General features: G+C 40.8%; 2 protein-coding genes across 3 annotated transcripts; one reads left to right on the forward strand and one right to left on the reverse strand.

Annotated features, from left to right (window-relative positions):
• Window positions 1–3: 3 nt before the first annotated feature.
• ptges3l (prostaglandin E synthase 3 like) lies at window positions 4–2,068 on the reverse strand. 2 transcript variants are annotated; one of them, XM_026315528.1, is made up of 7 exons: window positions 1,790–1,950; window positions 1,595–1,708; window positions 1,332–1,398; window positions 1,114–1,212; window positions 687–776; window positions 468–530; window positions 4–221 (listed from the first exon to the last, which is right to left on the reverse strand). In XM_026315528.1, exons 1-7 carry the CDS (start codon window positions 1,822–1,824, stop codon window positions 213–215), a joined length of 477 nt encoding a protein of 158 aa, XP_026171313.1. In that variant the 5' UTR covers window positions 1,825–1,950; the 3' UTR covers window positions 4–212. The 2 variants fall into 2 exon arrangements, with proteins under 2 accessions (XP_026171313.1, XP_026171312.1); XM_026315527.1 differs by lacking the exon at window positions 4–221 and adding an exon at window positions 1,993–2,068 and having other exon boundaries at window positions 456–530; window positions 1,790–1,842.
• Window positions 2,069–2,794: 726 nt separating this feature from the next.
• kat7b (K(lysine) acetyltransferase 7b) lies at window positions 2,795–8,875 on the forward strand. The gene is made up of 15 exons (XM_026316483.1): window positions 2,795–2,841; window positions 2,935–2,985; window positions 3,931–4,081; window positions 4,176–4,424; window positions 4,535–4,617; window positions 5,026–5,109; window positions 5,365–5,463; window positions 5,590–5,700; window positions 6,094–6,285; window positions 6,580–6,669; window positions 6,867–7,007; window positions 7,126–7,219; window positions 7,465–7,611; window positions 7,704–7,810; window positions 7,948–8,875. Exons 1-15 carry the CDS (start codon window positions 2,812–2,814, stop codon window positions 8,047–8,049), a joined length of 1,731 nt encoding a protein of 576 aa, XP_026172268.1. The 5' UTR covers window positions 2,795–2,811; the 3' UTR covers window positions 8,050–8,875.
• The last annotated feature ends 15,267 nt before the right edge of the window (window positions 8,876–24,142 follow it).

A 24,142-nucleotide genomic window follows, 5' to 3' on the forward strand; every position in this document is an offset into this window, starting at 1 on the left:
CAGTTGATAAACCTTAATTTTATTAAAATGTGCAGTATACAATGAAATGTTAATAAACAGTTCTATAGAAAACATCACATAGGTAAAAACAGTATTTTGGACTATTACACATGAAATCATCAGCGCACAAGATCACAAGAAAATGTAGCACTGTCTTGAGCAGTAAAGGTACGAAGCGGCCCCGACCTCCAGCACAGCAGAGAAGGTAACTATCAGTCAGACTGTGGGGGAAGTAGGAAGAAAATAGTCAGTGCCAACATTTAAATGATCCATAAACCAGAGGGTTTTTTTAGTCACCATCACTGCATACCAATATTAAAGAAGGTGGGTTTTTGTATTTAGTTGATACTGATGTCATGTGATGTAATGTGTTTTCATCTAAATAGTTGTAGAATTCAGATTATTACAGGTTAAAAAAATCAGGTAATTCTCCATATTTTAAAAGTAAACTCCTACTATTCACTTACATCACTAAGATCACCCATGTCAGGTGCTTCTCCTTTGTTACTGCTTGCCATCTCTTGGATCATCTGCAAAAGGAAAGACAGGTATTTACACACACACACACACACACACACACACACACACACACACACACACACATACACACATCCAGACCTTGAGATAAAAAATGTGAATCTTGCAATTTAGTTGATCTTTTTACTGCGCACATCAGCGTCACTCACATCCATGTATTTGTCATACTCTTCTTTTCCCTCATCTTCTTCGTGCTCCCAATCCCTCCAGTTATCAAAGTCTACAGATATCCAACTGGGCTGGAAATGGGAGGGGAAACAACAAAATTTCAAATTTGATTTACCAAGGTGACGTTAAGAGGAAATGCAAAAGAGCCATGCTGCCTTGACTTCTGTTTTTGTAGGTTATAATGTTCCAAATCAATGTTTGATATAGACAACTTAGATTTGTAGGCATTCACTTATTAGTTTAAATCTGCAGACATAGTGCCAGGACCACGTCTCACACAACAATCGCAATAATTTAAAACTGTATTGTTTCCAACGTCTGATGTTTTCAGAATGCATTCTAGGACAAGGATATGCAGAGCTGATCATTAAAACCTTGGGACTGGACAATTAACACACTCAGACTTACTTTAGCAGGATCTTTCTGGAGACGAGGCCAGGCAATATCAGGCTTCATCTTCCTTAGCAAGACATTGATTTTGCGATCATAGACTCTTTCTCTGGAGTCCTTTAGATGGCGAAAGCATTAAAACACAATTTTACATTTAGCATCACTAGGCTATATATTTTAGCACACAAACTACCATATTACATTGTTCTCATCAAGCCTGAAAATCAAACACTTACATGGATTTGGACTTTGTCGTAAAAGTGCAGCTCATTGTAGATGACATCGTCTGTGTCATTTTTGCAGCTGTTGTAAAGACAGAACAGGGTTCTGTCAAGGGAACAATTTAGCATGTACATGTACAATTAACATGTACAAAGTTTGCACCACTTTAATAAGATAACCAACAACATAAAACTGCTTTAAAAACTGCTGAAAATGTAAATATTACACAAGACAGAAAGAGAGAGCAAGTGACATACTACCTATGTGGTAAACTCACCATAAAATCATTTTGTCTGGCTGGATATCAACCTGGACATCTTTAGGTCTCTGAACCACGAAATTGATTGTCACATATTTCTTTCTGTCAAACCACAGTGCATGTGCTGGCTGGCTGGGTAGACACAAAGAAACTACTGAACTTATCAATCAGACTTATTAATCAGACTATAAAAAGGAGACTGGCAGCACTTACCTGTCCTCTGGTCTGACAATTTTGGACTTGTTCATTGTAAGTCTTGCACAGAACTAAAACAAAACAAACAAACAAAATGACTGATTTTAACTACAGGAAAGTAAAAAGCATGTGGCTCTTTCGTTCTGACTGTGTGCTCGAGTGCAGTGACCAGGCCCTGGATATTTATAGACCTGTTGGTATCAGCTGCTGGGGGTACTTGCCTGCCACAGCCCCTTCCCCTGCCCTTTATAGTCTGTGGAACTCTCAGGAAAACAGATGCATTTTCTGGGTTCTCCAAACTCCACCACCCCCAAGTGGTGTGTGTGAACGGGGGCAGGTGGGTGCAGGAGACACAGAAGGACATGCCACAGATGGGATATAAAATGTACAAACACCATTTGGAACCATGGAAGTCCTGTTCAGACAATTTGTGTGGTTCTTTTTTGTTTTGTTTTTTGTTTTTATAGAGGAAGAGGAGGCTGAACTACAAGTGAAGTAAAGAAAGTTGTTTTAGGCAAACAGGTTTTCACTACCCTTGTAACAAAAGTCAAAAATAATACAGGAAATAAATAAATACTAAATGTTTATTTAGGTAGGTAGGTTTTCTTTAAGCTTTCAGCTGTATCTTATGTCATGAGATATCAAGTTATGATTTGTGAATGGACTTAAAATCTTACATTCAAACTACTTAAACTCCATACACAGATAAAAAACATTAGATGTTGAAATCTCCAGAAAATATTAGTTGTAGATCTTTATATTGCTTCTTGGTATTAGAAGAACATTTGTTTATTAGGATGCAGTTAATTGCAGAGTGCTAACTAAGATAAGATAAGATAAGATCATCTTTATTCATCCCCAAAGGAAAATTCAGGAAATACCTAGAAAATCAAAAAGTTAATAATTCGAGTAGGCTACCTGTATTTTAGTGGTAATTAACTCCAGATAAGCCCACAGGTCTGTGAGACAATCGCCCCCTGCTGATCCGGAGGTTCACCCTCCATCACCGGAAGTGCAATCCTTTGCTCTGCCGGTGGGGAATGTGGCGCGAGCGATCCCGGCAACGTTGTGTACATATGAACTTCTCTCTGAAAAAAATCAATAAATAGTTTCCTTTTCGTCTTTTCTGTAAAGTTTGGTAATTGTGGCTGTTTCTGACTTAGACCCCGCAGGACGCAGCACCAGTCAGGGTGGAAATGCCTCGTAGACGGCAGGTAAGGAACAAATGCAGGTCGCAGGGTAATGTTAGCCACGGTGACGCTCCGGACAGAGAATGTTCCACCAATTTCCATTCAATAACACGACAATTTAACTTCACCAAACAATGGCATTAGTCGTGCATAGTTTCAGTTCACCAAGTAATATTTACGTGACAGTGATTTTGAACTGTATTACTTGTGATATTTTGCCTTAATATTTTCAGCTAACGCTATAGTAAGTGAGGGCTACACCTCTGTGGGCGGATAAACCTAAGTTAAGTTGTTTTTGGGGGAATTAAAACAGTGTGCCGAGCACCATTTTAAAGCCGAATACACCACAATACCACTATAACGGGGATTATATGAAAAGTTTTGTGATTGACACCAGCTAGAAAGCCTCCAATGGGCCCTACATCTTAAACTTGCTGATTTCTCAATGCAGTGTGGCTCCATTGTCTGTTACCGGTAGGAGAAAACGGGGGCAGATAGCTAACGTCACAGGCTAAGCTAACAACAATAGCAGGCACCTAATTGGGTTAGCTTCTCTTTGTCCTAATTGTAAAACTGTGGACTGTGGCTAACCTGCTGCTCTTAGTGAAGTATATGCTGACTGTAGTACGGTATGTTAACATTAGTTAGCCTCAGGTAATGGTTAACTCTTAGTCTAATGTAAACCAGCTGACAACAAGCTACCAGCGCTTTGTTGCCTTTCTCTCTAAAAGTGATCACACAGCAAACCAGTAAACTCATCTCTTTTTCACAAATGTTGGATTCCTTGTTGTAGGAACCCAAAAGTAGCTAACCTCATTGACTGTGTTTTTGTAAGAGAGACCAGTATTGTCATGTCTACGTTACATCAGTGACTCCTGCCTGACTGTCAGGCTCTTAGGTTTCTACCATAGTAGACTGTGATTGTAAAGTTTGTGTAGGATGTCTCTTATTTATTCTTTCTGCTGACAGAGACAAATGGCCGGCAGTGGTTCAGATGGAACTGAAGACTCTGACTCCTCCGCTGAAAGAGAGCCAACAAATAGTTCAGAAAGTGATGGAAACATGCCCAAGAGACAGCGCCTCACCAGAGCCTCTACTCGCCTTAGCCAAAGCTCTCAGGGTTTGTGCACATATTTTATAATTACACTATAAAGTTTTTACACTATATATATGTCTCAGCTGTTTAATCAACATGATGGTATTACTCCTCTCAGACACGCCAGACTTGAAACGAGTTGCAGACCATGATGAATCTCCACCACTGACGCCCACGGGCAACGCACCATCTTCTGAATCTGAGCTGGACATCTCCAGCCCCAATGCCTCTCATGATGAGAGTCAGGCCAAAGATCAATCCAACAGAGACTCAGATAAGGATCTCTCCCATCGACCCAAGCGCCGCCGCTGTCACGAGACCTACAACTTCAACATGAAATGCCCTACGCCGGGGTGTAATTCACTTGGTAAAATCCCAGATTTCATACATAGGCTCCTTCTTTCATTCATCTGAACATACTGAATAGATTGTTTTCAGTGGCATGCTGTTACAATATCAATCTCTCCATTTGTCCAGGTCACCTTACAGGGAAACACGAACGTCATTTTGCTGTATCAGGTTGTCCTCTTTACCACAATCTTTCTGCTGACGAGTGCAAGGTGAGTATCTCTAAAGACAGCTTTGATTTATTTATTTATTCTTAAATCTTTACCTTGATGTTCTGATGATATTTTCAGTGTATTGCTTGCTATAATTGCCTACGATGATTTCCAACTCTGTTAGTCTCATTGTGTCATTATAGTGATAGTTGTATATATGTTAGCTGTGTCATTCCTGGCCGCCCAGTACATATGATCCTTCTTATTGTCGATGATTTTAATACCTAAAGTATTTATTATGTATTTTACATGATGTTAAGCTGTCTAAATAGATTGACATCAGTTAGTTTTTTTTTTTGACCGAGTGCTTTATATATTTGTCAGAGCACTTTTAGTAAGGATGTGCAAAATGACCTGTAAAGTCACCTTAAGCACACATTATAATCCATTTCTTATCCCTTATTGTAGGTGAAAGCCACCAGCCGTGAGAAACAAGAAGACGATGTGAAGGGGCAGGAAGAAAGTACGTCACGCCATGCAACTCGCCACCAGGTACTTTCTTTTTGCCCTTTTTTTTGGTTCACATTACATTAATTAGTCTTATTTTCTAACAGAAAGCACATGAATGTTAAGTAGTGCTGCACAATTAAAATGGGGAGGGTTTCTCCTAGTGAAGGTGCTTCTCCTCTGCAGGACTGATTACAGCTTTGTCTAATGTGCTAATAAGATATTTCTAATTATGAATTGTTGTCTGCCAACTCTAATATGAAAGTGAGCATGAGGGATTTATTTTATCTTGATTTACAGACACCAACATCAAAGCAGAGCAGATACAAAGAGCAGGTGGTTGAGATGAGGAAGGGGCGAAACTCCAGCCTACAGAAGGAGCAGAAAGAAAAGCACATGGTACATGACAGACACTACTTAATGTTGCTTATTGCTATCACTTCCTATTGCACCATTACTACGGGCACTGCGTTGTGTAAGATTTATGTTGCCTTATTTCTGTACATTCTTCTGTCTAACCCACAGGAGCATCGGCAGACACACAGCAACACCAGAGAGCCTCTGCTGGAGAACATCACCAGCGACTATGATCTGGAGCTTTTCAGGAAAGCCCAGGCCAGAGCATCTGAAGACCTGGTAATGGGCTGCTTCATATCTCCATCATATTGCTATTGCCTTAAGGTTTTTATACTAAAATAACTAATTATATATATAAAGAGAGCAACTAGCCTCTTCTGTTAGTTCTTGCTTTTGTGTTAGACTCTTCAGAGTCAGCTGATCATCTCTTTCAAGTCATTGGTATATTTTCATTCATAAGCTATTTTAGATAAACTGCACACATAGATTAGCAATCAGATTAGTCATGATCAGCTCTCTGTCCCAGACATATAATCTTTTATGCTTTCTGTTCTGGCCTTCTGGAATAGGTTGCAGAGGGAAATTAAATGAATGAATTTGGTGTCAACAAGATCATTGCAAATTTATTGGTAAATTATAGCCATGTTTTTCTTCCTGGTTCATCTTTTGCAGGAGAAGCTCCGCATCCAGGGTCAGATCACAGAGGGCAGCAACATGATCAAGACCATCCTGTTTGGCCGCTATGAGCTGGACACCTGGTACCACTCACCCTATCCGGAGGAGTACGCCCGTCTGGGTCGCCTGTACGTCTGTGAGTTCTGCCTCAAGTATATGAAGAGCCAGACCATCCTCAGGCGACACATGGTGAGAGTCAAACCCTGCTACACCATTAATATTACACAAAACATTTATATTCCTCAATAATACACTTTTCCCTGTACCTGAAATATCAGATATGTGAAAAAGTCTAAAACCTGACAGACTCATTGTTCATAATAACAGAAGCATATAGTCCTTTGGCAAAAGGCTGTTTGTTACTAATAATACACACTGTGCCTGTTGTCATAACATTATTACCTTGAAATTTGTATTTTAACCCTTATCTGTCTTTGGGCCATTGTTATTCAGTATTTGCTTTTTTTTAACGTGTCTTTTCAGGCCAAGTGTGTGTGGAAGCATCCCCCAGGAGATGAGGTGTACAGAAAAGGGACCATATCTGTGTTTGAAGTTGATGGCAAAAAGAATAAGGTTGGGAAATTTTGAATGGCTTTTAATTTTTTTTTGTGTTCTTTATATTTTCAAGATTTGTCAATTGCGTGACTATTCATCACTTCTTTTCTTTGGTTACCTGTTAATCTACAAAGCAAGCACCATGGTGATGTCTAACTTTGTAAGAGAAACAAACAACAATCAGAATAAAGTAGGAAGTGGTTTTGTTTCCCCAGATCTACTGTCAGAACCTGTGTTTACTTGCCAAACTTTTTCTGGACCACAAAACACTGTACTACGACGTGGAGCCTTTTCTCTTCTACGTCATGACTGAGGCTGACAACACTGGCTGCCATTTAGTGGGATACTTTTCCAAGGTAAATTAATTGGTGAATATCAAACATGAGAAACATTAGATTTTTGAACACATTCCGTTTTGTTTCTCTACTATGGACCAACTAAATTTTTTTTTTTTTTTTTTTTGGTGCCCTAAAGGAAAAGAACTCTTTCCTCAACTACAACGTATCCTGTATCCTGACGATGCCACAGTACATGAGACAGGGCTTTGGCAAGATGCTTATTGACTTCAGTATGTTCACAGATTTCTCTCATCTAATCATTTTGATGCTATAAAATAACAGTAAAGATAATCAGTAAAGTAGGTAATTTAGTTTAAAATGATGCAAACTTTAGAGGTCAGGTTTCAGGTTTTCTCCTAACTGAAAAATTTAACGTCACTTATTTGACTGAAAATTATTGTGCCATTCTGGTCAGCAAATATAAGTTTGGTTTCTTAAATCTCAAGTCTCACCTCTGCTGTGTTACTGTGTGCAGGCTACCTGCTCTCCAAAGTGGAGGAGAAGGTAGGCTCTCCAGAGAGGCCTCTTTCTGACCTGGGCCTCATCAGCTACCGCAGCTACTGGAAGGAAGTGCTACTCAGATACATGTACAACTTTCAAGGCAAGGAGATCTCCATCAAAGGTAAATAAGAACACAGAACTCGTGCAGGCTGCCCTGTTGTCTTTAAACAGAAAAAAACGTGTTTACAGTTGTAATGTTTGCTTGCTGTACAGAGATCAGTCAGGAAACTGCGGTCAATCCGGTGGACATCGTCAGCACCCTGCAGTCTCTTCAGATGCTCAAATATTGGAAGGGAAAGCACTTAGTGTTGAAGCGACAGGTACGAGTCTTCTCATTCTCACATTAACATGAAGTTAGATGTTAATAATAATTCTCCTGTTATTAAATGACGGTAATGACACATCACTTGAACGTAATCGTGCTGACAGCTCGGGGTGTCACCTGTCTCTGTCCTAGGACCTGATTGACGAGTGGAAAGCAAAAGAGATCAAACGTGGAAATAGCAACAAAACCATCGACCCGAGCTCACTAAAATGGACCCCTCCCAAAGGAACATAAGCACTAATATCCTCAGGCTACAGAATAAACTCACCTCCAGCCTCACCAGCCACAAGTAGCCTAGACCTATGAACTGTCAATAAACAGCAGTGTTCTTTCTTTCATGTTCCCATCCTGCTTATTTCTGCGTATCTGTGTCATGAGACTTTTTTACTTTTATATTTTACTTTTGTTCATGTTGTAAGCTGAAGGATTCTTGATGCAAGCATTGAATTAAAAGTAGAGACTCTTTTGACCCGTTTGTTAAAACCGCCCACGTCTGCTAAGCTTTGAATGTTAAACAGTCCAGTGTGGTGGATAGTGTGAATGTCTTGCTTTGCTCATGGAAAAAGTGCGTGTCTGTGTTTGGCAGCATTTACAGGCTGTTTTATTTCCTTTAAGAATTGTGCATTTTGAAGATGGTAGTTGATTGTGTTTGGAATCAGTGTAATAATTGTTAGCATGAATTGAAGCTGCAAGCAGAGTGTGTTTTGAGGAGTATGATGTATGGTGACATCTTTGGTTTATATAAAATTGTATAGCTCATTATAATGTGTACTTTTTTTTCCCTAGCTCCATCAGTACAGGATTTGGACCCACTCTTCTGACGAACCTGCCAAATAATAGAATAATGAATTCAGATATTTTTAATTTGCTGAAAATATTTAAAAAAAAAAAAAAAAAAGACTACCACTGTAAGAATGCACATCAAAATAAACCAACCTCAGGTTTTTATACTGATAGTCATACCTTGCTTGCGTGGTTTCTTGAACACGTTGATTGCAGGGGTTGTCACAGATGGTTTTATTCCAGTTAAAGATTCTGTAATAAACACAGGATGTTTTAATGGGACTGTCTTTCCCTTGTACCATTAATTATGGTTGTTAAATGTGTATTAGCATTTTGATATTTTTAGTATCAATAAAGCTACCTTAATATTTTGAGATAATTTCATAGTATTTGTGCTCACCACCACCGAAAATGCTTCTCCCCATCAGGCCTACGAATGTCTCCTCTTTATTTCCTACAAGCATGAAAAAGATGATAGAATTTAAAAGTAGTCATTTCAGGTGGTTGCCATAAAAAGAGACTGAAATTTTAAAATTAAAATGTGTTTTTAAAAAGCTTTCAAAAATATTTGATGATATAAAGACAAATGCTGGTTTTCAGTGACATTTTACTGGAGCTCAAGAGTAAAATCAGACCACTTACGTCTCTTTACTTCAAAAGGTTTCTTTGTACCTGTGAGAAATAAAATAAATATTTACATGATTATAAAAGTGGCCTTACTAAAAGAAAAAATCATTAACCTAAAAATCTAGCTGTTTAATTTAGAGATGAGGTTAGGCCACCTGATCGTTTTCCCATAAGTCCATAGAAGCGAAGGGCTTTCGATCTTTTCATCAGCGTGGCTATCGGGTGAGTCAGACCTGTCCCCAGTGTCTCATCCTGCCAGAAAAATCCATTACATATATTATTATATATTGATATAATTATTCCATGTTTCTTTTTTCTTTTTTTTTTTGGAAAAATAAAGTAAATTGAATCTCCTTTTTATTATTGTCTACAATAAATTTATTATTATAAATAATTGACTGATGAAATAAAAATTACTTTAATACAAACAAACATTTGTTCCTCAAACTAGTATCTGTTTGAGATGCTCACCTGCCAGTCTTTGGAAAATCCTGGCTCCTCTCTCTTCTCACTGAAAGACAGTCCCTGGTAGATTTGCACCAAAGCACAAAAAGTGACAACAACAAGCTGAATCTTCCAGTTCTCCATCTCCTGTTTAAGGAAAATTTGTAACTCTCTAATTTGTTGAATGAAAAAAAAAAAGAAAATCTTGTAAAATCAAGTGTAAAAATGATCTTGGTTCGTTGTAAATCTGTGTTGAACTGTCTGTCCCAACTGTGTCCAGGGTGTATTTATACCTCAGTAGCCCTGCTGCTGACCCCTCCTCTCTATACATGATTACGTACTTGCCTCCACTGCATTTGAAAACGTCGCAGTTTTGCCGTATTACATCATTTGTAAATCCTCTAGTTTTTCATAATTATTTTGCAGTCATTCCACACATTTTGATTTATGCAGTGACTCAGACATGACATTGGTTGCAATTGAATATTGTGTTGTTCTTTTTAACTGGGATTTCATGCACAGATTTATTAAAGGTCTTCAAAAGACACCCCCCCCCCATGTTCAGTAATATTAAAACTTCAATATTTACATTTTCAGATAGTCACCTTAGATTTCAGTTTTTATTAGACATCTGGATTAGTATTGGTCTAAATATATTCTCCTGTTGCTCATCTGTGACCTTGTGATGTGCACATGTTTCTTTGATATCACAAAGGAAGAGGGCAGGACATGAAGGTGCACTGGGTCTTTGCAAACATGACTGTCTGCTTTGAAGGTACAGATTTATTGGTTAGCCTGTTGACTTGGTGAGTTACTGCAAGTTCTGCGCATATTAAGAGAGGCGGTACCCATGTGAGCCATAAGATCAAATGAGCTTGATTAGATGTGTTTTGATTTATTAAGATATATAACAGTGTACTGAGGGTAACGATGGTAAGAAACCAACAGAAATGTGAAAAAAGTGCTCATTATCTATAATTGCCAGGAAATAGACAGTTTTGAAGTGCTAAGAAATATACATGGATTCTGTTGCACATCAAAAGCTGAAATATATTGAAATAATTAACCATGCCAATATTTGTAAGTTTTTTTGTTTTTTTTTAATGAAACAATACATCAGTGGCATCATTTATTTTCCATGTCCTGACATAATTACACCGTTATTAAACCTTTTATGCTCTTTACTTACTTAGCCATTTTAATGTTCTGTTTTTGTGAAAGCTGAGCTTTTTTTTAAAAAAAAAATACTTTGGCTATAGAAATTTCTGGAGAGGCAATTACTTGACAATCTGTGTGCTGTAAGGACACCTACTTGAAACAAAGCTGACACACACATCAAATGCTTTGATCCATGCACAGGTGCTTCTAAAAGCAAGAAAAGCCCCGGACAATTAGGCCCTGAAGGGCAATTACACCTGAACAGCCCTCATGTGCACATAGTCTAACCCAGAGCTAATGTGGAGTGCTGAATCAAAAGAAATCAGAGACACCGTATTTGCATATGAAATGGTTGAGTCACAAAGAGCTCCTGTAATGACAGAACACTGCATTTCCATGTGACGCAGGGAAGCAGCTGAGGAGGCCATTTCAGGATTTGTGCTGCTCCACTGCTGCTGATTCACTGCAGCGTGTTGAGTCTGATGTTAACGTCTGATCGTCCCACCTTCACGTATGTGACTCTTCCAGTGTTTTGTTAAATTAGAAATATCATATGTCTTCTGATTTTCCAAAGACTGGCAGATGAGTATCACTAACAACAAATATGATCATGGATCACTGTCCTCTTTAGAGAACCATGGTCCCAACAGGCAGCATGTTATCTTCATTACTGTGGATCATCTCCTTACAGGTGCACAAATCAAATGAAACAAGACATGATTAAGATTAAACAGTTTTTTTACCTATATAAAAAAAACAAAAAACGTCGAAGCTGTGAATGTGGCTGTGGACAGTTTTGTGCAGGGGGTTAAAACTAATGTGCTGCTGAGCTGAAGAGCAGGGAAAGTGGGAAATGTAGGCTCCAGCACATCTGTAACACATACTAGAGACTGTAAGTCAGAATATTTCAGCCTCTGCTGGTTTGATTGACCACCTTTAAAATCTGTCTCTTCTGATCACTGATCATCACCAGACAGGAAATGGTACATGACAGATACAGTCTGTGAGTATTTTCTCTGTGGTTGGATCCAGACTCAGACTAAGCCTGGACAGGAGGCCTCACATTATCCACAGGCCTATCCATTTAAGTGTTTTTGAAAGGTTGTTAATGTGATTTCTTTTCTGCAGCTGTCAATATTACAATATTTTCAATTCAATTCAAAACCCGGTCATATCAGTGTGGGCGGGTCTGACCTTTGACTCCAAATGTTTGTCCGCATTGTGCGCACGCTGCAGTGCACGGAGGAGTCACGTTAGCTAGAGGACAAAGGCCTATTCCACTTTTTCGGAGAAATAAAAATGTGATGACGATAAAGTTAGATAACTAACACGTCAGAGTAAATGTCCACAGAAAGACGTGTAAAGACGTGCTCCAAACCAGTGAGGGTTAAAACAGGGGGCTTCTTTACTGTCAGCTGCAGATTCACTGGATCATACTAAAGTCATATCCAGCTCCAGGCCTGTGTACTTTGGCAGAGTCTCCTCCAGAAACATCCAAGGTAGGATTAAATAATCCTTTCATGCCCGCCGTGGTTCCTGAGTGTTAGTAAATATTACCAGTGATGCGTCAGCGATGCGGTCAGTGGTGGTGCACCGAGTCTGAACCTTGTTGTATCGTTTGTTAATGAAAACAATGTCCTTGCAAGAATTACGGCTTTGCATGTAGAGCAATGCGAATGAAGTGTTTTTAAGCAGGTTCAGGTCTGGTTGGTTTCTGCTCGGCTTTAGGTCTGTGGATGATCCCAGCTGACATGTTTTCACTCTGAGGGCATATCTCAGCTCCACCTGCCAAGTGCATGTTGGAGCATGTGCCTGTGTTTATGACCTAGTACTGGTTTAAAAAAAAAAAAAAGATATAATGGCATGTAAGGTTTTTTTGTTGTTGTTGTTTTGTATCATCTAATTTGGGAAAGCAGGTTAATCATGGAAAACATACTCAGGCCTGTCCATGTGTCTTTTCCTGTCCTGAACAGAAAATCCTCTTTTCTGTTCAGTCCTGGGAAGAACTGCTTTCTCAGCCAGCTGTTACACTGTTTTTCTTCCTCTCCTACTGTAAGAGACACTACAGGTCCAGGGTGGCACAAGGTGGCAGTACCTGACAAAACCTTTTCACCTCAGTCGGGGCTCAGGGCCATAATCTTGTGCTGACGGATGCTGTGTTATCAGATGAGTCAAGTCACACAGAAAGTCCAGCGCGGTGAGGCCAGTCAGTCTGGAGGCCTGATATCAACACGTCTTAGCCCGAAGGAGAGACTTAAAGGTCAACTGTTAGACCTGCTATCTCCTCACAATCTGGATCCATGTTAACACTGACTAAGTGGCCTTTAGTGGTTGGTCAAGTGAGCGGAGTGCCAAGCTATAGGGAAATAGGTCAAAGAGTTAAACTTCAGCATTTTGTGTCCATCCTGTGAAAACAATGGATCTCCATAAAATTTAATCTGCTAAAAAAAAAACTTATTTAGAAAAATAATCACAATAACAAAGGGAACTGTCTTTTCAACCTTAGGTAACACATGACTTTGACAACATAGTGACTGTTTCTGAGTAAAACCCAGTTAATGAACTTTGACAAACACCTTTTTATTATTCTACTCCATCATTATTTATCCATTTTGTCCTAGTTTTATAAGCCAATTAGTAGCAGGTGCATGTGTGATGTTTATCTAATGTGCAGCATGGGACAGATTACAGTGAGAGTCTTAACCAGGAGGTGGCGGTGTTGTCTAATAGATGAGGACAACCAGCAAAACCTGCAGTGCTGCTGCCTCCCTGCCAACATGAAGCCACTCACTGGAGCCATTTAAACACTTTAAAGCCCTGATGATGAATCAGTGACTTGTTAATTTGTTGTGACTGTATGGTTGGCTGACATATCCCAAAGTTAAAAGAACGTGAAAGTGTCGCCTCGGTCAGGGGGGGGGGGGATGTGACACATGGTTCGTCTTTGGTTGTTGTGGTTCATTTATATCCTGTTTGCAAGTTTTAAAATCGAAACATTCGAGTGTCAGCGTGCAACATTTTAGCCACCGCAGAGAACAGTGAACAACACAGCAGTTTCTCACTGTGTTCAATTAAAAGATTTGTTGCTGCAAAAGTCTTGTTTTGCATAAGTCAAGAAAACATTTGGACACAGACTACATGTCGACACACAGATGATGCTGTTCTGCTACAAATTTCTCAGCATACTACATGAAGATAAGCCAAGTTAAAAATGATAATTGCACATTTCTTAATGAGGCGTATCACAAATGCATATCATGTACACTGTCTTAAAACAGACCACTATTTATCTTTATTACCATCAGTGGGATGACGCTAATCATTTTCATGTTAAAGTATGACATACCAGAATAGATCAGACATTGTATGATTAGACTCCATCCGTACAATGGTAGGCGGAACAAATACAAGTAACTATAAATTATCTTAGGAGTTTGTTGCACTTAGCCTGAATGTCTCCTAACTTTCTTGCTCTTCAAGTTGTTTTTCCCGTTTGGTGCCCTGTGGCACTTTAGTGTGGTTTCTCTAGAGAGGCATGAATTTGGCTCTTCAAGGCTCTCTGAGAATGAAATACCACTGTCTGCCTTTGCATGCTCAGATTGGGGGATTTAGGCTGGTTCTGTGGTGATTCTGTCTGTCTACATCCAGCAGCGTGAGACTGACTGGTGTCTTGGGATCTGCTGCACCAGTCATGAACCAAGAGGAGCGTGAGACGTGTATTTTGCGTGTGTTTGTGTCCCACCAACGAACACCAGTACAATGTTATGTCAACTTTCTCTCCGGGAATGGCAGGTGCTTGGCCGTGCTCTATGGCAAAATTCTTCACAGCTTGAAAATTGATGGATGATAAAGGCATTCCCCTGCCCGCACCAATAGCTCTCTTAACACAGCTGCCATGCTTTTGTGGAGGTGATGTCAGGTTCCTCAAACACAAACGGCCACAAACAGATTCTCCCTGAGCGGCCTCTGTTAGTCGCAGCCGATTCTCAGCTTTGAAATTATTCCAAATCATTGCTAGTGGTTTGTTTTTCAGTGTTATCTCGTGACTGGGAACGTTTCCTCTGTCATCAGTGTTCTGTCGTCATTCCCCAAAACTCCGACCTTTAGAGTTTTTAATTTGCATATTACAACCATCTCAGACTTACATGACAGGTTATGTTACCTGCTTGTGCTGTTATTAGTTTGTCACTACTGGATGTTTAGGTAATTACTTTTGGCATTGTTGTGGACTGAAGGTCTGGACATGGGCATTTTGGGAAGAATTCTTGTTCAAGCTCGGGCTGTGAGTTATATAAGTGCAGTAAATTCGAAACTACAAATAATAGCCAGCGAAATTAGCTAGTCTGTGTCCAAAGGTCACAGAATCTGCCTAACACCTCCAGAGATCACTAACTAACATACAGCGTAGTGTCTTTGTTTAATCTGTACGCGTAGATGTAATCATTTGCATTTTACAGAAGGTTACCTGACGGATTATTTGGTGTTGGGACTAGGTTACATTAAGTTATTGGTCCCATTTTGCCCAACGTTGCCCTAACGCCGGAATAGTCCAGCAGCCTCATATTCTCATCTTCTGTTTTAAATCTCAGAAAGATAAATTATGTAAATGATTATGTCCCAAAATGCCTTTAGGTTAGAGTTGTTATCTGATAGGTGTGGGTCACAAAAATACTATCCTCTGTACTGTGCTAATCGGTTGGTTCTTAGGTCAGAACCCACGGGTCCCCAGAGGCCCACAGCTGGCCCTTTTAGTGATCTTCTTGTTTGCTGGGCTCTTGTGGCTTCTTCGACACTCTCAGTTTATGGCAAGGCCTCGTTTGGTCAGACATGCTTACTTTGTCGAGGAGCCAATCACCAATTCATCCCCAAAGCCTCAGAGGTTCAAAAGCCAAGTGCGTAATTGCTCCTTAAATCAATCTGCAAATTTCGTGGTATCCGAGCTGCAAACAGTTGGCCTGGAATCGTTTATTCACGAGGAATGGCTGTCCATGGTATGTATTTACCGTCACAGAAAATACTACAGTGTGCTGGAGAAAATTACGTTTGAATCAGAGAAGATACATTCAATTATGGGTCTGTGGCTTACATACATTTTACATTAAGCATAGTACAGTTCATCCCATTAGTTCAACCTTTTTGGGTATCGATGTGTTTCTGTGGTCCTGATGGTGGGACAGGCCACACAGAAAGGTCTCTGTGTATGACAATCCCCCCCTGTAGAGTCTTCCCCTCAGTCTTTCTTCATAAACTTCAGTCAGCTGCTGCTACGCATGAGACTCGGAGACATTAGGAGGCAGACAGTGCGGTCGCAGCGCTGTCACTTTAAAAAACAGACAGGACTCATCTTCCTAAGTCTCTCCACCTTAATAACAGCTCCTCTCTACACACACTTTGATGCCCAGGGCTTTACAAGTCCTGTTTAATGCACACTGTCCTGCTCGCTCTCTGCTCTCTCTGTCTCTCTTTTGAGTTTTCTATCTCCTTCTTCCTCCTTCCCTCCCTCCTTCTGTCTTTCTCCCTCTCTGTCTCTTCACTCCTCCTCCTCCTCTCCCTGCTGTATTTGCAGGCAGCTCTAGTGCCAGACACCCTGAGGCAGCGGTAGCGCCAGCGAGTCTTCCCACCTCTGTTTTTGTGGTGGGAGATGACATGTCAAAGCTTTGAAGGGCAAGGGAAGGGAGGGAGAGGGGGAGGGAACGGGAAGGGAGGGAGGGAGCACATCACTCCACACAGAGGAAAAGCGAGGGACCCAGAGAGAATGTCATGTGGCCTGCAGTCCGCCCATATAGTCTCTCTCTCTCTCTCTCTCTCTCTTTTTCTCTTTTTCTCGGGCTGTCTATGTGGGCAGGCAGGAATGGCGACAGGAAGCAACCCCCTCCTTCCTCCCTTCATCCTCTCCTACCCTCCTTCAGCTCTTCACTCACTCACTCCTCTTGGCTCCCCTGCTCCACCACCCTCTTTTTCCTCTTCCCAGTCCCACCTTCCACCCCCTCCGCTCCCGATCCTTCTCTCTCTCCTCTCAGGGCTGAGTTTTTGTTGTGTGAATTTCCCATACTGCATTTTTTTTTTTTTTTTTTTTTTTGCTTTTCCCCTCTAGTTCTGCTGCTTTGTCTTATCTCCTCCACCCACAGGCGTGTCCGTGCATCATAACTCACTTGGTGTTGAAGTGTGTTGAGGTGTGTTGAGGTGTAAACTGTGAGTGAGTAGCAGACAAAACATGTTTGGTTTCAAAACCTCAGGCATTACTCATCCTCCTACGTGAGAGAGAGAGAAAAGCAGCAGTACTTTCCAAAAAGTATTGATTCCATATATACATATATTTACACGCAGGCCTATGCCACAAAAAATACCTGTAAACCTCTTAGAAACTCAGTAAAGTCCAATAAATATCTGAAAATACTGGCTGGTCTTTCAGGTCCTTAACTGTATGTATGTGTACTGAAGGTTTGTGTATTAATTTGTGTATCAGAGCAGTGGGATTAGCGCCGAGGCAGACAGGATGGGGCCGCGCAGTTTGGCAGGCGGTGATTTCTTGCAGCCAAGCAACTAAAATGATGAAAGGAAAAATGGCAGCCACCTCTTGGGTGTATAAAAAGTTTCCACTGACTTTGATTTCTAACCCGTGAGGGCACCATAACCATACCTGTGTCTCCATATGTGGCGGCCCTCTCACCTCTTTTCTTCGTAAAGCATCTTCTAATTTAGAGACAGGGTCTTTTTAGATGGGTAGTTTTCAAAGTAGGGGTAGATCATATAACATTCAGTCCCCAAAGAGACACTAAACCAGTTTGTTTAAGTCAAAGATAACACAGGTAAATAACCTGAGGATAAAAACAAAAGAGTAAGTTGCCTTTTCTGGCTCAGGTGAGCTCACTGGAAGCTAAAACATGTGTATGTATGTGTGCGTTTGTGTTTTTGTCACTGTATGACATGCTGTTTGTGTTTGCATGGGTTTGTATGGATTGGATCACTGCAGGCCAGTTTGATATTTCAAGTCATTAACAGCGTCAGAAAGGGAAGAGATTACAGGGTACAGCAGCAATAACACACACTATTAGCAAGACAAGGTGTTATTATGCTCCTTGTGTCAGGTGAGATGTCAGAGCAGCTAGTCTGTGTCATGCTCACAATTGCTGGATCAGCAGGCTTACACACTAAAGAGTGAGTAATGCAAACACATCAACAAATTTTAGAAAACCTTTCCTGAATGAAAGTTGGATTTCTAAAGGATTTCATCACTGTTTCATTGTTCAGGCTATTTAAGGACAAGTTTGTAATTTTGAAGTCAAATATTGTGTGTAAAAACATCCATTCCACTTGATACAACATGACATTTTCAAATGCCTGGTTGTGTAACTTGTCATCACTTTGCAAAATATAATCCCACTATTGTTTGGTTAGAGTCAAAAACTACTGTTACACTGCAGTTTTTTTTTCTTCTTTCACTTTCAGATTTGAAATCTTCTCTGAGAACTCTTCCCTTCAGTCCTTCAGTGTACAGTGTGTGTTAAAAACATTAAGAAAATGCTCATGGCCACAAATGTGAATAAGCACATAAATTTTGCCTGCCTCTTTTTTTTTTTTTTTTCTTTCCCCCTCCGTCTTTCTTGTTGCGTCTAAATTTTCCATGCCTGGCCTCCCTACTGCTGAGAGTGCTGTTCCTCGAAGCCGCAGTGTATTTTGAAGCAAGGTCGGGAGAGAGCTAGAGGCTCCAAAATCAGGCACAAGACTTCCAGTGTTCCACTGTTCGGCTTTCTCTTGGCACCAGTTCCTGACCAGAGAGGCCTAGCTAGCCACAGCCACTGTGTGTGTGTGTGTGTGTGTTGTGTTGTGTGTGAACATATATAGGCCTCCCCCCTCCTGACTTCTGAGCCTATATAGAAATAGCTTTGGTTGACTCTTTTATGGGCTCTCCCACACAGATACAGTACCAAGGTGTGAGTCAGAGAAGCTTGAGCACAGTTTCTGTTGGAAGAATTTTATAATCGTTCCCTATTCCTCTCATATACATAGTCCCCATGCAACTGAAGTGGAGCTGGGCCCAGATGTATGGGAGTCTGACAAATCTGGACACACGAGCAATTTGAGGGAGCTCTTCTAAATTGGTTCCATACCTTGGCTGACATTGATGAGGTCATCCCCCATAGAGAAAGAGTTTGAGCTGGTGATTCTGACAATGACTTTCTCAATCATAGAAAATGCCAGTTCTTTACAGGAGGGTTGTCTGCTTCCAAACAGAATATGGTCTGAAGGATTAACCTATAGCAAAAAAAAAAAAAAAAAAAAGTTGTTGGGACCATACATCTGAATCTCACACTCGATTAACGCATATGGATTTGGAGTTAATCCCGAAGTTCCTTTAAGTGTGTCAATGGAAAGCCATCCATCTGTCTTCATCCTCAGATGGAATATCCACCCGGGGTCTGGAAGTCTAGGACGCAACACGCAAAACCACAGTGAATATAAATAAATGGCTGTATTTCTCTCCCTGCTTTTGTCTGGTCAGGACACTCTGTCGAGTGCCTGCCAAGTTGAGCATCTACATTTGGGTTTGGCTGTTCCCCTCTCCCGACAGCTCAGCCTGGGCCAAACCGCAGGAAAAGGAAGCGAAAGGTCCTCTCTGAAGGACTTATAAAATATTGTCCCGGTTAAAAATGGCCGACATGAATGGCAACATTCAGTTCCTCCACTACAAACAAAAGGCCTTTGAAGGACAGACAAGCAGTAGTTGCTGTTGTTTTTGTGCCCTTTTGCTGCCCAAACCCTTGTGTTTTACTGTTTTTCATACTTCATTTGTGTTTCTAGTAAGTGCTATGTGTTTCCTGGCAGAGATACCGTGCATAATACGGTGTAACAACCTTAGGGAACAGCACTTTAACTGTTTATTTGTACTGCCATGCCATAGTTACAGTTTCAAGTTATCTGTAAACACCATATAATATAAACAATATATGCTTTATCAGTATAATTGTAATCACTGAAAATAGAGCGTATTATTCAAAGTTTGCACATTCAATCAGGCTTTAATGTTTTGGAAATATGTTAAGCCTTATGTTTGTATACATTTCTCTAGCAGGGACTTCTAGTCATTTCATACCCACAAGGCAGCAGGGAAACTCTCATTTGGGAAGAAGAGATGCACTTATGGCTGTAAAATTGAACTGATATGTAGTTATGATGGTAAGGACCTGTTACACTTGAGTGTTATGATACCAACCAAGGTCACCGATACTTAAAGTCAAATAGTACAGCAAACTAATCTCCTCCTGCACACACAGACACAAGTCAAACACACAAACATACACCTTACACGTCCTTCCTTCTTCCTTCTTCCCACACTCTCTCTCCCACACTCTCTCTCCTCGGCTGTGTCCGTATAGAATGTGTGTCATGCTTTGCGTGCATAGACGTGTGTGGTGCTTCTTGTGTATCTTCTCATGAGAAAATGTATGCAGACATATTTGCAGACTCATGTATACTGTGCAGTGTATATAGAGGTGCATGAATGCATAGCTTAATGCACCAGTGTACGCAGTATATGCACGCATGTGATGTGTGTGTGTGTGTGGAGGGCCATCTGGTCACTCCTGCCATGCCGTGGTCCCTGTGAAGTGCTGTCAGCGTGGCCGTTGTGGTCTCCTGTGGCGACTGGAGGCTTGCTGCACAGCACTTCCAGCCCAGGCAGCCGACCTCAGAAAAGGAAATTTGGGTCGCTTAAATGGAGGGGTTGCTCCCAAGCTATTTACAGAGCCCTCTACCGGTCCAGCGCCACCCACGATATTCCATATGAGAACCAGTGTGTGTGTGGTGCCTGTGGTACATGTGTGTGTGTGTCTGTGTGAGGGTTGAGGGCTGGTGAAGGGGTAAGGGGACTGGCGGGGTTAGTTAGTGAGTGCTTGTGTACACGTGTGTATGTAGATACATGTGCTTTCATGAGGAAATGGCAGCTTGACATGGACGTGTGCAGGCATGTGTGTAACGGTGTGTAGTATATGAATTCACCTGTATTTTGCTAAAACTCATCATATCCTAATTTCAGAAGCTATTCACTTTACATTTAAATCATAACATGCAGAAAATAAAATAAGTGTGTACAAAAGTAAACGAAACACTATTACAAGCACTGGCTGTAATACTTCACGTTCATATAGTGCTGCACGGTAAGAACATAAATCCACATATTCCATGTATCACAATCATAAATCACTGTCAGATTTATGGGTACTGTATCTAAAGAATGCATACCGGAGCTGAGAGCAATGTGATCCCTTTCTAACCTTGCCTGTATAAACATTTCGGGCGTCATGGTTGCTGATCATGGAAATACAATGAGGATACGGAGAAGAGCAGAGCCTCAGATTAATGAGAAACCTGCCTGTAGGAAACTTTGGTTCAAATGAGATCATGGGCATTTCTCTTTTGATATACATCAATTGGGTTTCGTGGTTTTTTTTTGGGTGAATTCTGTAGACTAGGAGAATAATGCTGAAGCAGGGCTGTGGATCTATTTGCCGAGGCACTCGGGATCTGCTGTATACTCACAGTTTTCAGTGATAAACCACATCGTGCCTACTGCGTATAAACATGACTCACTGTATTGACAAATGGGAGAATCACTTGACCAGATGAAGATGTTTATGGCAGAGCTGTGGTAACGCAGGTTTCTTGCACAGGAGCTCAAAATGAGTACCTTGCCTATGTGCTCTTGATGTATCTAAGAGAGGTAAGCAAGTAAACAATCTCTTAGCTCCCACGGACAGAGCACGGTCCACCGCCACCCAAGGGGAGACCTCCAGCATCTCTGAAAGTCTCCCTCTGTTGTGAATATTAGGTTAAGGTTATTTTAGGCCGACCCACTCCAGAAGCAAATTACAGTGCAAGAAAGGGGGTGAAAAAACCAAGTGGGCTGTCCACCGTGTAATTTTCCTGTTTCTCTTTCAAAGGATGAGGTATTCCTCGAGGAAGCCCTGTTAAATTTACAAGCCATGACCCCACATCGACGGGAAGGAGGCTCCTTTGACAGGGAAGAGGAGGCATGGATTGGGCTTTATGACTTTATGTCTACTGCTTTATGGAGCTTTTCAAAATCAAGGCTGTATGTGTTTATGAGATTCTGAGCAGGTAATCAGAAGTTGTCTGAGTTTGGTTTGGCATTCAAAAGAAGCTAACATTATAAATCTGTCACCTTGGGCACTTGTCACTGTTTCGCACTAAGTCTCATGCATACCAAGCTGGGTTGACTCCTTAACAAGACCCTCTGGCTGATGTGAAGAAACCTCACCCTGAATAAAGTTCTTTCCTGCCTGAACAAGAGAGCAGCCTTCAGAAGAATGAAGATGATCACTGCTTACTCCTCAAGTGTACCTCCAGACGTCTCGACCATAATTATGCCAGTCTGAGAGAATTACAGGCACCCTGGCATTATTTCTAAGATGCACACAAACACTTACCTCTTCTTTATCAAAAAGTTATGCCTCTGTTTTTTTTTTTTTTTCATCCTTCAAGCTTGGAAAAAGTCTTCAAAAAACCATTTAGCTTTGCATCTTTGAGCTTTGCCGACAGTGCCATACTGGCTGTAATTACATATTAAACATCACATGCTAAATTGCAACCAGGAAATTCTTAACACTTGAAAGCGAATGGTTGAATGACTGTGTTGACACATTATGCTGCTAATACAAATATATACATCATCAGTGTCTCCTCCTCCAGAGTTTCCAGAGCATCCTCATCTGTAAGCTGCAGAATGAGGCTGTATATTCTTATTCTGAATTTGCAAGGGGCCTCTGCAGTGCTGCTGTGGGGAGGGGGAGGGGATATATGCTGCAGTGCGGCTTGCTGGTTAATTATGGGTCGCGAGCTGCAGCTCGGCTGGCCTGGGCGGGTGTTGGAGCCAGTGGGTCTGGCACAGGGAGGTCTGGCCACAGACCCCGGCGGTGACGGCATGAAGTCTGGGACGAGTCAGAACACCAGCTCGGGGTTTGGAGCATTCCTAGCATTCCCTCCTCCCATGGCTGCCTGCCTGTGTGTGTATGAGGCAAGGGAAGAATATGTGTGAAAGATGCGATGTGTGTACATATTCATAAAGACATGTACACAGCATGTGTGCATGTTTTACATCCGGGCTGTATGTATACTGCATCCGAGATCAAAACCAGATGCTGAATCCATCCCAGGAAGAGGTAGCTGCCATGATGTCTGAGCTGAGTGAGAATGACAGCTAGGTCCTTGATAACAACACTGTCACTGAATAGACAGATTTCTGTGGTGCCTGTGTGTAAGTAGCACGTGAATGATTTTTGACATGCACAGCCTATGTAATATTTCGTAGAAGCGTTTTAAAGCAGAGCAAGATTCAGTTTCATGTGTTTTCCCAGTTGAGGAACAATTCAGTCCTGAAGGCAGAAGCCAGAAAAGTTGTTTAAAATATGTCATTTCCTCCCATTACACAGTATAAAAATAATTAGGCTTTTTAGGGGCAGAAATGATTTTCTGAAACCTGAGCTTCACTTAATAAGCAACCTTTCTCAACTGTGGAGATTTACTTTAATACGACCTGGCAGATTGGCAGCAGGACAACACATGCTGGGCATAAGAGACATAAGAAAAAATCATTTATGCAAAAGCATTAGATCAAATTCAGTTGAATTTTTGAGTTTTTTTTTCATTTGCTTTTGAAAGAGTCCTTCAGGAGAATATTTCAAATTACATTAACATGAGACATGTTATTTGCAACCTAGTTGTTTAATGTTGTGACACTGAACATCCCCTGACTTATTTCATTTGAATTGCAAATCTGTTTACTATATGTGGCTCAGTGCTACGTAGTATAAACAGTAAAGTCCTTAAAAGAAAATCTCTGCAGTCCCAGTTAAATATTCATGAATCACTCAATAGTTATTGAATTCTGTGTTTGTTTACCTGTTAATGTCCCACTACGACAAAACTATTATTATATTTGAGTCCTGTGGTCGTATATACAAAGCTTCTCTTAGTAATAAAGTTCTTAAACTCATGACTTTTTGAGACCAAAACCCACTAAACTTATTCACAAAGTGTCTGAGCCCTTAATAGAGCTGACAACCTGTTAGCTGTTAGTAGGGAACTGAAGGATAAAGAGTTTTTTAAACAGAGGATAGAAGAAATCTTCTCCAAACTCAGAATGATAGTGTGTTAATGAAAGACTACAGATAGGATCGTGTAGGAATAACGCTTGTGGTCGATATCATCAGAGTTACGTTGACACCTGACGTCCTAATGTCATATTGCTAGAAATTAAAGCGATGTTAACCCATGCCTGCCTTTTGCCTTATGTTGT

This window comes from Mastacembelus armatus, chromosome 19 (assembly GCF_900324485.2).
Source record: "Mastacembelus armatus chromosome 19, fMasArm1.2, whole genome shotgun sequence".
In the NCBI taxonomy this organism is placed as follows: Eukaryota; Metazoa; Chordata; class Actinopteri; order Synbranchiformes; family Mastacembelidae; genus Mastacembelus; species Mastacembelus armatus.

Bases quoted from the DNA above. Each gene is read 5' to 3' on its own strand.
- ptges3l (XM_026315527.1), bottom strand. From the start codon at position 1,824: ATGAACAAGTCCAAAATTGTCAGACCAGAGGACAG. The intron at 1,399-1,594 runs GTGAGTTTACCA...TCTTTACAACAG, and splicing joins CCAGACAAAATGATTTTATG to CTGCAAAAATGACACAGACG. The intron at 531-686 runs GTGAGTGACGCT...TTCCTTTTGCAG, and splicing joins AGTATGACAAATACATGGAT to ATGATCCAAGAGATGGCAAG.
- kat7b (XM_026316483.1), top strand. From the start codon at position 2,812: ATGTGGCGCGAGCGATCCCGGCAACGTTGT. The intron at 2,986-3,930 runs GTAAGGAACAAA...TTCTGCTGACAG, and splicing joins AAATGCCTCGTAGACGGCAG to AGACAAATGGCCGGCAGTGG. The intron at 4,618-5,025 runs GTGAGTATCTCT...CCCTTATTGTAG, and splicing joins TTTCTGCTGACGAGTGCAAG to GTGAAAGCCACCAGCCGTGA.